Below are 16,057 nucleotides of genomic sequence, written 5' to 3' on the forward strand. Positions count from 1 at the left end.
CAGTCATTGGTCCTCTTGCATACAGTCTTTTTATAATACAGTAGAAACTGCTGGGTAGGTATAAAGCAAAAGCAACTCTTTTTCATTTCAGTGGGAAGGATCATCTCAGTTTATATGCTTAGACAGTATATTAAAAAAATGAATGTAGACTCCAGGTTCGCAAAATTATTGAATTTTGTAAATTTTGGACTTTATGATAAAGCAGTTTGGGCGAGCGTATCTTGTGTTGGCTATAGTAAGAACTTGTCACATTCAGTTTCAAAATGCGAAGAGTGCAATGACCAAAATGCTCACCTCAAGGCTTCAAGACAGAAATACAGTAATCTTTGGATGACGTCATAGCGGTTCACACATCTAGAGCTTAGTTCCTTCTGCTGAGCTCTGTGTACTCCCTGCATTTGCATTGCTTCATCTCAGCACTTATGTGCTCACACATAGAGTCTGGCGCTGAACTTATTAGAGTGAATTGCAGTATTTTTCTGTGCTTTAGTATGAGCTCTGTGCTGTCAGTGTGCTCAAAATCCCCACTGTCACTGCAATAGAAAGCGAAGGTGTGCCACTAAGTGTCAGACAGAAAAGCACGGTCGTGTCTCTCTCTCTCTCTTTCCCCCACTCCCCCTCAGGCTCAGCCTCCCACACACCCCTCAGCTGACAGATTGAGAGCAGTCATCAGGGGGCTGAACTTTTAAACTCACTTCAGAGACGCACTGCTGTGACACTCAATTTGAGCATGCCCACAGCCAATCAAATATTGGTACTGTCACCAGTTCTGGTGGTCAGAAAGTGTATCGTCTGATCACAACATGGGTACATTGTTAGAGTCATATCTGTGATGTCAGAAATGTATGACAGACACATTTAAAAGCATTATATTCTCTCTCTCTCCCTTTCTTTCACCTCTTTGTCTTACTTTTTCTCTTATTTCTCTCTTAAGTGCAGCAGATAAGAGGTTAGCGCTCTACTCCTTCTTCTTTCTCTTGCATATCTCAAAGTTGGAACCTTACTTATATAACGTTAAGTCTGCAAAAACAAGTGAGCTACTTTCTTGCAAATCTTGTTTCAAAGGTATTCTGTTGATTCATGATGCTTTTGTTCTTCCTTCAGTAGCACCATATGGAAACTGAGATGTGCCTTCACTTTGAAATTTCAATAGTCCCAGCGATTTGATTGACACACACAAAATGTATTTTATTACGTGTGCCTCGGTCTGGGGTTGGAGTAGGACACAGTGGATTCTCTGAAGTTCTTAATTAGCAAACTTTCACATGTTTTAATTCTGAGTGCAGATGCTCAGGCAGACTATACTACAGACGCAAATATTTCACAGTGGACCATCTGCACAGAATTTCCTAGCATTGTTCTGAGTGTTTAAAGACAGGCTTCTTATTTCTGAAGTTAAAATTTTGAATTTAAGTGACCCAATTACACTGTCTCACTTGAATTTACACATTTTATTCTAACTTCTGCATTCAGGGAAATGTTTTAGTGATAAAAATGTCGTACCGCTGAGCCTGCAACAACACTACATTTCTCCAATGCTGCTGTTGTTCTGATAAGTATGGCTGCAGGGGGTAGCCTCCCACTCAGCATGCTGAGTGGCAATTCTGAATTCAGTGTGCCATGCCTTGATGTGTTTGTTAGCTAAATGGTTGATTTGGCAGGGGCGCTGGTCCCTACTGCCTCTGCTCTCAGTGAATAATGAATAAAGCTAATATTTGTGTCTTGATGCTTGAAGAACAGTGGGTGGGTGATCTTTGGCCTGTGATGAGAGGCGATCTCACACCTCCAAGTTCACTGAGAGTTGAACGTGAGAGTGTTTAGAGGTAGAGGATGAAGCACAAGTTAGTGTTTGAGATTATGCAGAGGCAAAAATGTGTTATTGTGAAAAAGAAAGAAAATTAGGTACTTTGGTGTCTTACAGCAAAGTAACTTACAGTTAAAAATATCATTCCCTTTTTGAACTCTGTGGAGCAAATGATCTATTTTAAAAATATTGCTCTAGGTTTTTTGATATATATTCAGCTGAGGCGAATCTTAGTGAACTGATTCTAATACTGTGAGTTTGCTAGGTACACCTTTTCAACTGCTCATTAACAGAAATATCTTATCAGCCAGTCATGTGGCCACAGCTTAATGGACATGTAGACACGGTCAAGACATGACCTGCAGTTCTCTGGATGAAAATACCTCGTTCATGCCAGAACTCAGAGGAGAATTGCCACACTGCTTCGAGCTGACTGGAAGGGAATAATAACTCAATACCCAGTTATTAATCCAGAGGTATGGAAGAGAACATCCCTGAATGCTCTTCATTGAAGCAGATGGGCTACAGTAGCAGAAGACCACACCAGCTGCTCAGCTAAGAACAGAAACCCGAGGCTACAATTTGCAGCAGCAAAATTGGACAACTGAAGGTTGGAAAAATGTTGCCCGGTCTGATGAGTCTCAATTTGTGCTGTGACCTTTAGATCGTAGGTCAGAATTTGGTGTAAACAACATGAAACCACTGATCCATCCTGCCTGGTATCAACAGTTCAGGCTGCTGGTGAGGGTTTAATGATTTTGGGGTATATTTTCTAGGCACACTTCAGCCCCTTAGTACCAAATGAGTATCTTTTAAATGTCACAGTTTGCTTCCACCAGGATATTGTGGTGTGACGTGAACAGTGACGTACAGTTCGCTGTGCTCCAATTGCCTCCTAAGTCTCCATATCTCAATCCAGTAAACCAGCTTTGGGATGTGGTGGAAAATTAGATTTTCATCATGGACGTGCAGCTGACAAATCTGGAGCAACTGTGTTATCCTATCATGTCGATATGGACCAAAAATCTCTGGAAGAATGTTTCCAGCACGTTTGTTGAATCTGTGAAGTGGAGTAACATAGTAATAGCAAGGTGTACCTAATAAACTGTCTGGTGTATATGGTACAAAACTCTGATTCATACATGATAAATAATTGTTTTAGCATATTAAGTAATACTTCAAAATGCAGTTAATTTAATCTGGTGTTGTGTCAAAAGATAAAAACATATTTTAAAGCACATATTTGAATATTCTCACATTGATAGTGAGCTAGTAATTCTCTGGTGGGCAAATCAAAAATCCACAATCATATTTATTGGTTTAAAACTGTATGGTATTTAAAAGCTTGACTCAGTAAATGAGTATTGCACAACTGAACAGATGTTTTTCTTCTAAAGCAGACGCAAGTAGTAAGTGGTAGAAAATCCCTCTTTGCAGTTTATGAGCAAGAAAAATACCATGCTGTGAAAACATTTAGACACTTAAAGAAATGAAATGGCATTTATGTTGCATTGTTCTACTCCTATTCACGCCCTTATAAAGGTCTTTATTGAATTTGTACAGTGCTTTGTTTATTATACACTTATGGATGGATGCATTTGGAAGTGTGTGTGGGTGGGTGTGTGGGTGTGGGTGTGTTCTAAGGTGTCGAACCATCAACAGTCTAATTTTTGATAACCTGCTCAACTTCCCAGGTAGGGAGGGGTTTTAATAAGCCTCATGACTGTGACTTATTCACGACTACAAATGTTTTTTGTTTATCAGTTCACTTCATTTAGTGGCTCTTCATGTATTCCCAATGTGTAGGTGATGCATCTCAGTTTGTTTGACTAGTGTGATGATCGTATACTGAGCCAAGTGAAAGAGATGGGGCCATTCAGTTGGCAGCTAGATTACCTGGTTAATTCTAAGAAGGTATTTGGATGTGGTAGCCTAATAACAGCCTGTGCTAAAGAACAGCTTATCTATGATTTAGATGCATTAGAGCTGTTGTTTATCTGTGACATCAGGATTTATTCTGTCTCAGAATAAACCTTTAGGATGTGATTGCATGCTTAGGCTCAAAAAGCCTCGACACAGTAAAGGCAGGGAGTCGGTGTTACTTTATTTGAGGGAAATCTGTGTATATTCTTGCTTTTCTGAGCATTTGATAAACAGAAACATCTATGATGTTTGTGTAAATGATACCCTAATCATCACAACTTCTAAACTAGCAATTATAGTTATTCCTAGGGATTTCTTTTCTTCCTTTCAGTATTGTCGCTTACAAAAATCAACAGATTGTAGAACGTCCTGCTTTGTGAAATATCATGCAGTCACAGATAGAGTCTAAAGTGTTGAGACTCCTTGTTCTTATTTTAGTGTGATAGTTCTTGGAGTCTTTTGCTATATGTTTGGGATCACAAAAACATACTTGTGAGGAATAATAAGGTACAACACTCGAATTATTTGTGGAATCAAACCATATTAAAACCATCATTTAATGTAATGGCTAGTGCAAAACTGCCAACAGTCTAAATTGTGAACATGATATGAATTTAAAGGCCCAGATGTTATTTTCCTGAGGCAATTCATTTTTTCATTATGTTATATTATGTTACAGTTGAGTATTTATTTTACTAATTGCATCTTTTGCTACAGAGAGGGGGAAAACAAACTGAAAATTGTGAAAACGAGAATTTTGAAGTTAATGGGAAGCTACACTTATGGGCTATCATTTGTAAATGAGTACATTATGTCATGATTTTGTCAGGGTGAATTATTATGTGAGTGACTGATTGCCTGTGCGTGTCTGAGACTGTGTATTTCTGGTTCCATGTAAAATGTGCGAAACCCGTTTGTCAAAGACGGATGTTGGATTTCATTCTCTCTGAGGGTCAGAAAATGTTTTCCCCTTGTCGTAACTGACTGTCACTCTAAATCTTTGCACCTCACAACACATAAACTGTCTGTGTCGCTTTGCCTCGCAGGTGTGGTATCTCTCTGGCTGGGTGTGCTACCTCCAGTTGGAAAAGGCAAAGGAGCAGCAGGAGAGGGAAGGAAGAGAAGCAACAGAAGAGGAAAAGGAGGAGGGGACGGCATTGAAGGAAGCTGCCAGATCATACTTGACTAATGCTAAGAAGGTAGTCCAGTCATAATGACCTCATATATATGTTTCTAAGCTAAAAAGCTGGGGTGTAGTGGAAAGAGTGAATAAAAACTGAAAGCTGTCATTTGAAATTATCCAAACCCTTTTATTAAACTTGGTACACAAAGTTAATAAAAGGTTAAGATGACTGCTTTAATGATGCACTGATGACATGTGTTCACTGGCAGTGGTTTTTGGAAGTGTCCCTGAGTCTATGCAGTGTTTTTCATTACACGGTCGCATCTGTTTTTAATGTAGTACTGACTAAAGGTCTGAAGAGCAAGGCATCTCGGCACTGATTTTTAGCCTTGTCCCTTGCTTAGAAAGATTCCTTCAGATTCTCTGCATAATTTAATGTTATGTTGCGTAGATGATGAAATCCACCATTTTTTTTTTCAAGCACTGTTCCTAAACTTTTGAATCATTTATTCAACCAGAGTTGTAAAGAACTCCAAACCCACCTTAGAATCTGCTTGGAATACCACATAACTTAAATTAAGACGTGTTCCAGCAGGTTTAAACATTTGTTGAAAGTCTGTGTGCTACAATTATTCAGCTATTTGATGATGCAAGTCATTTTTTTAAATGTGCATTTTACATAAAAGCAAACAGGGTTGTAATATGAGCCATTAAATCTAAAGCTCAGTATAGCTGTCAATTATCTGTGATCTCAAAATAAATGATTCTTTGACACTGCACTGCCATTGTAACACATGTGTGTGTACTTCACTAAAGCATGTCCTTTCAGGACTTTTTTTTTTTAACTTCTAGTACATCACATTTATCCATCTTAGTTATCAGAATCCCATGGCCAGTGCCTCATTGTCTTTTGGCCGTATACATGCAAAAATGGAACAAAATATGTTATGGTCCCAACTTCTCAATGGTGATTATTTGTCTTACATTACAGTTAACGAAATGTTTTTCTGGTTCGGCAAAAACAAAGAACATGAAGATGCCACTCTGAGGTCTGACTAATTGTGATGAACATTTCTTCCTATTTTTTCTGTAATTAAAAATAAAATTCTTCCAAATAGATCAAGAACACAATCTTTAGATCAATCTATAATTAACGCATGATTAGCTGCAGACCAATATACAGTTTGTATTTTTATATTCTAGTTATGTGTTTCCTTTCGTAGTTTCTGAGTAGTAATTGTGGGTACAGATGGTTATATCCAGCACACTGTCACAATAGTTAATTCTTCTGAGAGCTGGTTGTCATAGAAAGGGTACATGCAGTACTGCGAATGTGAGACGATCCTAGCTAAGCTTCATTGTTGCTGCGGAAATGTCTTTGTATAATCTCAAAGAAGTGTAAATATACCCCCTACTCTCTTTCCTATTCCCCCTCACACACACGAGCACACTGTCTAATTCATTCTGTCGTTCTGTCAGGGAGTAATGCCTCTATGGAGCAGTGATTCATGTTAGTCTAAAATCCAATAGGCTTGTAAATCAGACAGCACGGAGTGACGGATGGCAGGCCCCACCTCTGATTTTTCTTTTTTCTTTTTTTCTTCCACTCTTTGCTTTCCTCTCCATTTCACCTCCTCACCCAACTACACACCCCTTTTCCTTCTCTCCTACCCCGCCGTGTTCTTCTAGAGATGAGTAGGGACAGCTTAGTGACAATATATTGACGTCTGTCTCTGTGGCCAGCGGTGTATTGATGGGCCTATCTAACAGGCTTCCACTGGTGATGTCCACAACTGAGATGGGAGCGAGGTGGACTTGGAGCTGCCAAGCAGGAGAATGGAAGAATCTATCAGGATAAAAATAAGTGTGTGCAGTGTGTGAGATTTAATAACTGGGGAGAAAAAATAAAACAATCAGAAAAAAAATGGAACTGAGAAATAGGGTAATTTATTACTAAGCCATTCTTTGCATGGACAAAAAAAAGAATGCAAAGGAATAAAAAGGTGAAAGACTGGCAAAGAATTGGGTGAGGCATCGGAGCATGACAAGTAAACAGCAAAGCAGTTTCTTTGTAGAGTGAGCGAAGCAACAGGCGCAGAATAATGTGAAAGGTAAATGCACAAAGACCTTGAAAAGGTGAGATGGAATGTGGAGGGAAAACAGCCCCCTCGTGGTACATTTAATTCCACAGCTTGGTACACAATGTACAGATGTGTGCATCTGTGCATTGTGTAGCCGCGATGTGCAAACAAAGCTTGGATATAAAAACATTTTTTTAATATATCCGAGCTTTGTTTCTGAGCATTACTGTGAGTGTTAATAATTAACGATGAGTCAGTCTGCTAGTTAAAATGGTCTCCAACATGGAAATGAGGCCTCAAAGCCCAATGGCTTGTTTTGGCGCCGGTCCACTTCTGTGCATACTTTATGGCTTTGTCTGTGTGTGTGTGTGCGCGCATGATATACTGAGCATTCAGGCATTCATAGGTGCTCTTATGTTGATGCATACATTTAATTTAGTTGTGTGTGCCAGCTTGCATGCATATTATTTGTTAAGAAATTGTTTGTCATTCATCTTTTTTCCTGATCGATACTTGTTCACTCTCATGCACTATATTCAGCTGTGAGGCTCTACAAAGGAATGATGGGCAAGAATGGATGGGTCAAGAGGACAAATAGGAAGTGTAGGAGGGAGAGCAGGAGTAGAAAAATAAAAAATGGGGGGGTGAGGAGGGAACAGATTGGATGTTGGGTGTGTGTAGGTGCGGGGCGTGTAGCTGGTGAATAGTGGCGAGGGTAAAATCAATAGTAAACCGGACGTGAAATGGAATTTGAGTCTCAGCCAGATAGGGTGCGATTGAAGAGGGATCTGCAGTGTATGCACAGAGGACAATGTTATATATGTGTGTGTGTGTGTGTGTGTGTGTGTGTGTGTGTGTGTGTGTGTGTGTGTGTGTGTGTGCGTGTGTGTGCGTGTGCGTGTGTGCAAAGAAGCTGCAAGGCAGCTAGGGCAAACAGAGGTCAAAAGCTTTACTATTTGAAGTGTCTGAGACGGTATCCCATGAGCACAGATTGTGGGTAGGATTGGTCTAAGGTGTGCTTGTCATGTAATTTTAATGCCTTTCCCTGCAAGGCTGTGACTGGGGGACTGAGGTGTTAAGTTGTAAGCGTGTGCGTGTGCATATGTGTGTGTGTGAGTTTTTGGCCATCACTTCACATTCAAAGGAGCTCTAATTAGGGGCCAGCCTCAAAACTATATCACAATATTACAAGAAAACGTATTTATTTATGGTTATTTATCTAAAGATGTAGCAAAAAATACTGATCAAAGTTTTATCGATGCTTGCAGACACCAGCATTTGTGTATGTAAGAAATGAAGGGCAATTTTCATCTTCCTTTTCACATGAGCTACTGTCATTGATGGCACGCTTCCTAATTCAAAGTGTGAATCTGTTCAGTCAAGGTACCAGCAGCAGCAGCATTAGTGGTGACTAGGGATGGGTACCGGTGTCCGGTGCCATGATGGCACCGGTTCTGACATAAACGGTAGTAACCAGACCGAAAAGCAGCGCACATTTCGGTGCTTTATTTCGGTGCTTTTTTTTCCTGAGCTGTGATACACTTTAGATTCTAGCCAATCATTTTACGTTTCCGAGGATAGTAGGCGGGGCCAGGTACGTACGTACGTTCTGTTAAAGCAGAGCTACAGATTAAAAATGCCCAAGGCGAAGCGGTTAAAAGTCTGGCTGTACTTCATAGCAAAATATGCAAACTCAGCAGCCTGCAACAAGTGCTTTAAGCTGATACTGTGATACTGTCAAAGGAGGTAACACCTCAAATCCGATGAAACACCTGGCGACGCATAGCGTTTTTTTAAAAAGCCCAGAAATGCGCCGTATTTGATAGCTTGCTGCGAGACCTCACACCGAGCACATCTACTGCGGGTGGGTTGCCTGTTATGCAACATCCCCCAAAAACACGAAGAGGAGAGTCCTGGCCCCTAGCCCTGCCAGTGTAGCAGGGATGATGACGGCAGCAGCAGCCGTTCTTCTCTGCGTGAGTAGGCTAACCACGTTATTACATTAATGCATGTAAGGTGAACTAGCAAACATCATCATAGCTACATGCTGCTGTCTTCTTGTTTGATGGCAGATACTCCCTTCACCCTGGCTAAAAAGGCTAAAATGACCAAAGAAAAAGTGGAAAACAGTTAAACATGAGAGGTTTAGGACAAAGTTTGTGTTTTTTCCATTGTTTAAGCACTGCTTCCAGCCAAGAGTGATACCATATATGCCCCATAGCTGCAGAAAAGGCTAACATTGTTATATTTTTACAAAAAACAGCTGAACATGAGAGGTTTTTGGACCAATTTTGTGTTCTCCATTCTTTAAGCACCGGTTTGAGCACCGTTTAAGCACCGGCACCGTTTCAAAAGTACCGATTTGGCACCGGTATCGGATAAAACCTAAACGATACCCATCCCTAGTGGTGACACACCATTATATCCAAGTTAAATGTAAGCATAAAAGTAGCTGAATTTATGGGTTTTTCTGGAAATTGTAGCACTTTAGAAAAACAATGACTAAAGTAACTTAACCTTGTGAGTGTTCAGGAGCTATGCAATACAACTGAGAAACATTTTATACCTGGGAATGTTTTATCTTTTTAACCAGCTGCTTGAAGCCCTCCTTTACTACCATGTAGCTTCATCAGTAGCTAGCAATGCTTGGTTGTTTATCTTTGGGTCGCGCATCTGCAGCTGCTAGTAGCTCCTCGTCCTTCATAGTGTGGTTCTAATCCACAGTGATTTTTGCCTTGAAGCATGTTTGCTTCATGGGAACTGTTTTCTGGGTTCCCACGAAAGATGTTGGGGGTTGTTGAAGCAGCTTCTTTTTTAAGTAGCAAATTGTCATCTGAGGCTGACATGTGGTTGTTCTGCACACTTTTCCATCATGTCTGAAATTATTAGGGGTTGTTATCGTGGATGATATGATGAGCTCTAAGCACCATTGCTGGTGACGGAGTGTGTTGATGTTTTTGCTGACAGTGATACAGAGAAGTTAAAAGGTAGAAAATGTTTTGAAACAATTACTTTAATTATAGCTCTCATGTTTTTGGGAGTGCTGTGTTTTGGCAAAGAAAAAGATGGTGATAACTTGATTGTAGTCACGGAGAAACTTAAAAGAAGAGTAAGATTTTACCATCATTCTTCAAAATAGTATATGTGTGTGTGTGTGCGCTCGCATCAGTACAAGTGCTTGATGAGTGTAATAAGACCTGTCTGCCTCCTTGACAGGAAGGTCATTTGGCAAGAATGTAAGTGAAAGAAGGCAAAAGGAAAGTGCACTGAGGGAAAATAGTCAGGACACAAGCTGGGAGAATGAAGGTATTACCAAATGAAATAAAGGCTGAGATGAAAGTGGAAGTTAAGCACAGGTGTGGAGCAAAAGTTGAACAATGATGGAATGATTAGGCTTTTACTGCGTAATCAGCCTGTCCTTTTGTGCGAGTTCTAAAAAAAAAGGTTTCTACCAAAAAATGAGAGGAAAATATATTTTCTGCAAAGGGTACGTTTGTGCTTAATAGACTTTCGTCCACTTCGTGCTGGACAATCCTGTTAATCTATGCTGACTCCTACCATAGGAACAACACATCAGACATCTTTGTCTTTGCTTAATTGGAGTGTTGAGTTAATGCATTTTTGACTTTTTCTTCTTTACTGTTCGATATTTCAAAACAAGCAGAAGGCCCCTGCAGGTTTTATTTAATGACCATAAACAGAATGAGGCTTCATTCAGCTCCCAAAGCACCGTTGCTTACTTGAAATAAACATAATTCTGTTTTGAATTAAATTTCATGGGCCCATTCAATTCTATTACCGGTGATCGGAGCTGATGCTGTCGTTATCATGAGCTCAAACTTGCCAACTCTTCTCAGCAGAAATTTCTTCACTGAGTGCTGCCATGTTGATTTATAGTGGATCGCGTTACTAAATGTCGGAGAACCTGGAGCTCAGTGATGAATTATAACTTTCAATTTATTTTTCTCCAGTTCCCAGGTGAACATGCACTGGCAACAGGCACAGCAGAAACATTCTTGAACCTTAAGAAATAACATACAATACTAATACATTTTATGTGCACTCGATATTTTTTTTAAGTTAATTCTAAAGATATTCGATCAAATTTACAACTCACCATCTTTTAATTAAAATTGTCATTTCAGGAATGTCCCATGATGAAATAACAAAATATGTGGCCACACTTTGAACTCTTTGAGGCTCTATTTAGTCATAACACTGGTTTAAGCTTAAAGATGCCAAGATTTTAGTTTGGAGTGACAAGAAGGGACAGGATTAGAGATGAGTACATCATAGGGACAGCTCAGGCGGAGCAGTTTGAAGACAAAGTAAGCGAGGCAAGATGGTTTGGACATGTGCAGGGGAGGGGTAGTGGATATATTGGACAAAGGATGTTAAATATGGAGCTTCCAGGCAGGAGGGAAAGAGAAAGACCTCAGAGAAAGTTTATGGATGAAGTGAGAGGGGACATGTAGAGAGTTGGTTTGACAGAAGAGGATGCTAGGGATGGGGTGAGGCAGATGAACTGCTGTGACGACCAGTTGATGGAAAACAACCAGTTTAAAATAAATACTTAAGGCACTTGTCAGTGTTGGTAAAGATGCTAACAGGCTGAAGAGTATCATTACTTTTGCAGGTATGCTGCTATAAACCAATATATGTTGGCAGAAGTTACATTTTGTTTTGATGATCACCCTGGTAGAACAAAATTTGGTACGTATCCTTTATATAGATACTGAGATATATCTTTGAATATGGGGCACAGCCAAGTCTTTGGTCATTACCCTCTTGAATGCATGCACTAAATGTAATGGCAAATAATCTAATAATTGCTGAGATATTTGGACCCACAAACATCAGATGGAGCTGTATTCACATCTGACAGACAGATCAACATTACCAACCTCTGAACAACAGCATAAAAAAGGAATAGCAAGCGCGCATCGCTGTCGGTACACCTCTGTATGTGCAGGTGTATAATATGCTGCATGTATGTGAGTGTGTCTGAGTCGTTATGTCCCTATTCAAGCGTGCTTTGGGCAGTGACTTAGGGCTTGAAAGTAGAGCAAAGTGGACCATGAAAAAGTTATACGATCAGCCGCATTCTCCCTCCCTCTTCAGGCAGCTCTCTGAGCCGTGAAAGGGAGAAGAAAAAACATAGGCTGTTGTAAATGAGAAATGCTTGTTTTTTTGCGACGGCAGTGCTGATCTCAGCAGCACTCATTGCGGAATGTGTAAAGAATAGCTCTGGTTTGTTTAGCTAGCTGAAAGTATCACGTTGAATAATCGCACCCTGTCCAGCAGACACAATGTGCTATTGATTTGTAGTACGTATATCTACATATAAATACAATTTCCAAGTAACGCTCAGTATGGTAGAACATAGAGCACCTTTGCAGATGTTCACTGTATCTGCTAGATTATTTCCTTTTTGAAAGACATCCACTGCCCGCTACTTATTACCCAAGGCTGCAGTGTGCAATTATTCTGGGTATTGAGGCAAATCTAGTATAAACCCAACCCAACTTTGTTTGGTGTAGAAAAACATCTCTAGGCATTTCAGAGTGACACTGGCAGAATGTGTGTGTGTGTGTGTGTGTGTGTGTGTGTGTGTGTGTGTGTGTGTGTGTGTGTGTGTGTGTGTGTGTGTGTGTGGTGCTCTAAAGAGTCTGAGAGGGTCAAATCCCCTCTGCATCAGACCCTGTGCCTGGACCTAGGTCACACTCCACCTCCTTGGAGCTCCAACCTGCAGAGACAGCATCCACTTAAGTACACACACACACACACACACACACACACACACACACACACACACACACACACACACACACACACACACACACACACACACTCTGCACATTCTAACGCTCCAAATGAGTTCCCATGGGACTGCATGTCTCCTGTCAGGACCTGCTGTTGCTTAGAGACTGGTCCTGGGGCAAAGCAGTCACACACACTCTTCTTCACTCTCCTGGCCTTGTTACACTTTTAGTAAGAATGATGGCACTCAGCTGCTGATTGTCCGTGAGCATAAAACACTGTGTGCTTGGTTTTAACTGCATTTGGTAGACGAAATAGAGTTATATTCTTAGATTATATAAATCCACCAACTGCCTTTTCCCCCCTCTCTAGTTTTGTTTCTGGAAAGAGCAGCAAAAATATGAATCGCTGCATCCTCTCTCCCGTGTTTATGTAATGTATTTGCACACAGAAGCGTAGTCTTGTGCTCGCTGTCCTTATTGGTAGCCCGAGTAGTTTTATCACCCAGCTCCATTTTAAGTTCAGCAATTACACACAAGCAGAGTATTTTACCAGAGATAAATCTACTAGCTGCTTAGAGAACGGGAGTTTTCTATCTTGCTTTCTCACAGCGTGTTTCACTGGGGTAACTCTGATTATAACACAACCATATGCGCTTCGATTCAGGATACATTTCTCCGTGTCTGTGTGTGCATGCATGTTGAAAGAGGAAGATAAATGGTCTTTCTGCCTCCTCGGCTGGATTGTGCATCAAATGTGCTGATTTGCCAAAATAAAGACAAAAACTGTTTACCAGCGTTTTGTGGGCTGCTGTGCTGACAGAATGCAGATGATTTTGGATATTTCAAATGTCCTAACCGGCACTTAGAGACTTAAAACCTGAGGGCTGCTTACTTCCCTCAACTCAAATCTCCTGCTTATGAATGTGGTAGTGACCAAGCTTCTGCTGAGAGCCTTTCACTCACCATATCATTACTTCAGTTGCCTCTACAGTATAATTTTGCACTTTCTGTTTGGATCTCTGCTTTATAACCTACGTTCTAGTCAACATTTTCATGGTTTCCAGTGTACCCACGACTCTATTATACGCTTGCATCATTCTTTGTTTTTTGTCTTTTTCGCTCTGCCAGCTGTACAATAAGCTTCGATGTGACGACCAGCCGATGTTGGAGCACGTGGAGCAGCTTCTGGGCGAGCTGGGGGGAGAGGTGGAGGGAGAGGATGCAGATCCAGCCTTGGATGAAGATTTTGAACCCTGTAGTGATGATGATGAAGAGGAGGATGCAGAAGCACCCATGGAACACTGACCGCACCTCCCTGCTTGTATTTTGTGATTTCACTTTTCTCCCATCATGTCTCTCTGTAGTTCATGAGATCTCAAAGGTGCCTTTTTTTAAATGGTTTTCCTCTTCCACCTGCTTATCAACGATTAAATCTGAAATCCACTGATATGCACAAAAGAGCGGCATTAAAAGCAGCAGTCTCCTCAATCTCTTTCAGCCAGTTGTTTAATGCTTTCACTGAAATAAGTCCGTACTTGAGTAATGCTTCCCTTAATCTCCTTGACAGAAGTTTATTAAGAAATGAGTTTTAAAGCTTTACATCTCAGCAGCAGCAGAAGCTGAGCACCTTTGAAGGCTTTTTTACCTCTTATGCGCACCCACGCTCGGTTTCTACAAGCAAACATACCCGACACATACAAACAACAACACAAAGGGAGCATGTTAATTACTTCAGCTCTTCCTCAGTACGACAGCAGGAGCGTTCCCCTCTGAGAGTGCAGAGTGAGCCATCTCATGTAAGAGTTACTCGAAATGCCAACTTTACATGCAGCTCTGTTATGTTAAGTTTATGTGCATTTCATTTCATTCTCCTGCTTTAGAGCTCATTTAATTCAACAAGACATAAAAGAGAATTTGACTACCTGATGCAGAAAGCGATTCTCTGAGCTTGACTGTTGAAAGTGACTTGAGCCCTTTCAGAAAGGAGAAACTAGCTTTTAAATGCTCAGGCAGGGTTATGTTTTGTCGTACCTCAATAACGGACAGAAGCTTTTCACTTTCTTTAGAGCCGAGTGCAGCAAGGTGAAGAGAGTGCTTTGAAATCTGAGTGGGTGACTGTGTGCGTGCGTGCATGTGTGTGGCAAGATAATTATGTCGCTCGAACAGTTTTATCAACAGCAGAAAACCCCAAAGTGTGAAACATTCACAACATGGCAGTTAACTAGATGATGACATGTTTGAAAGCTAATGTATGAAAAATTTGGATAGAGTTTTTCCACACTGCAACATCGTATTATCCTTTTGTTGCCTTTCAAACATGCAGGCAGTCAGTCGGCGTCTCTTAGCTGCCTCAGTTTTAAGCATCTGTTTGATTAGATTTTTTTAGCATAGAGAATGCGTGTCTCTATGTAGGTGTATGAGCTGTGACTTTTGCGCTTTGATATATTTTTGGTGCGTGTCGAGTTTTTCTCCCTAGATGCCTTTAGCAGGAGGGACTGCTCCATGCGACAGACATTCACCAACGCACAACCTCCACGGAGTATTTCTCCATGCACCATGCCTGTTAAACATGACACACCACAGGCTTTCGCTGCTGCACGGCCCCTTTGAAGAATTTCATAACCGGTAAATGGGAACGTTATCTGAGATCCCGATCCCGATAGTGACCCGACTGCAAGCTGAGAGGTCTGTTTGGGAATGCGGGGGTTCAGATAGTGTGAGTTGATAGTGCGCGTTAGTGTTTAAGGAGCATAAAATACAGCTCAGGAGAAAAGTTACAGATATAATGCTGTGTGTGTATTTGTATATGCAGCAGATTATCGTAGCTTAATGTGATCTGATGTGTTGTTATTTGTGGACTGGGCTTTGCTCAGAAATATTCAATGTCTGTGATGTTTGGTACATGGTAATGTACCAGTGCAGGCCTTGAGGAATGACTACCTGGAGCGATGCTGTCATCTAGCATTTGCCTTTTATAATTAAAACAAGCTCCACTGTGTGTGTGTTTTTTTTCTGTGCGTGTGTGTGTGTCCGTCCATGCGGCTCATTTGTGGTGTGGTGTGATTAATGACTCCAGGGGCGAGTGAGCACTGGCGGTCAGCCCTTTCTGGTTATTCTGAGCTGACCTAGTGTGAGTGGGCCATAGTCGGCACAAAGCCTTAGGTGATCTCAAAATCCTTGGCCATTCTCTCACCTGTGCATCAGCTTCAGCACCGCAGGAATACTTTCTCTCGCTGAGAGAGGGGTGTGCAGATACTACACAAGGACACACATTCAATCACCGGTAAAGGACACTCACTGTTTGCTTGCTTTCTTTCCAGCTCTGGCTGGAAATTCCTCTCTGAAAGGCCAGAATTGGTCTCTG

At 41.1% G+C, this 16,057-nt stretch overlaps 1 protein-coding gene across 2 annotated transcripts in view; it reads left to right on the top strand.

Moving 5' to 3' along the window:
• Window positions 1-15,691, top strand: part of LOC113031488 (probable assembly chaperone of rpl4) — a 28,148-nt gene extending 12,457 nt beyond the window's left edge. For both annotated transcript variants that reach the window (XM_026183607.1, XM_026183608.1), the window contains exons 10-11: window positions 4,774-4,926; window positions 13,822-15,691. In XM_026183607.1, coding sequence (XP_026039392.1) covers window positions 4,774-4,926; window positions 13,822-13,998 — 330 coding nt within the window. In that variant the 3' untranslated portion in view covers window positions 13,999-15,691. The remainder of the gene's footprint in view (window positions 1-4,773; window positions 4,927-13,821) is intronic.
• Window positions 15,692-16,057: the final 366 nt, after the last annotated feature.

This window comes from Astatotilapia calliptera, chromosome 11 (genome assembly GCF_900246225.1).
Source record: "Astatotilapia calliptera chromosome 11, fAstCal1.2, whole genome shotgun sequence".
NCBI lineage: Eukaryota > Metazoa > Chordata > Actinopteri > Cichliformes > Cichlidae > Astatotilapia > Astatotilapia calliptera.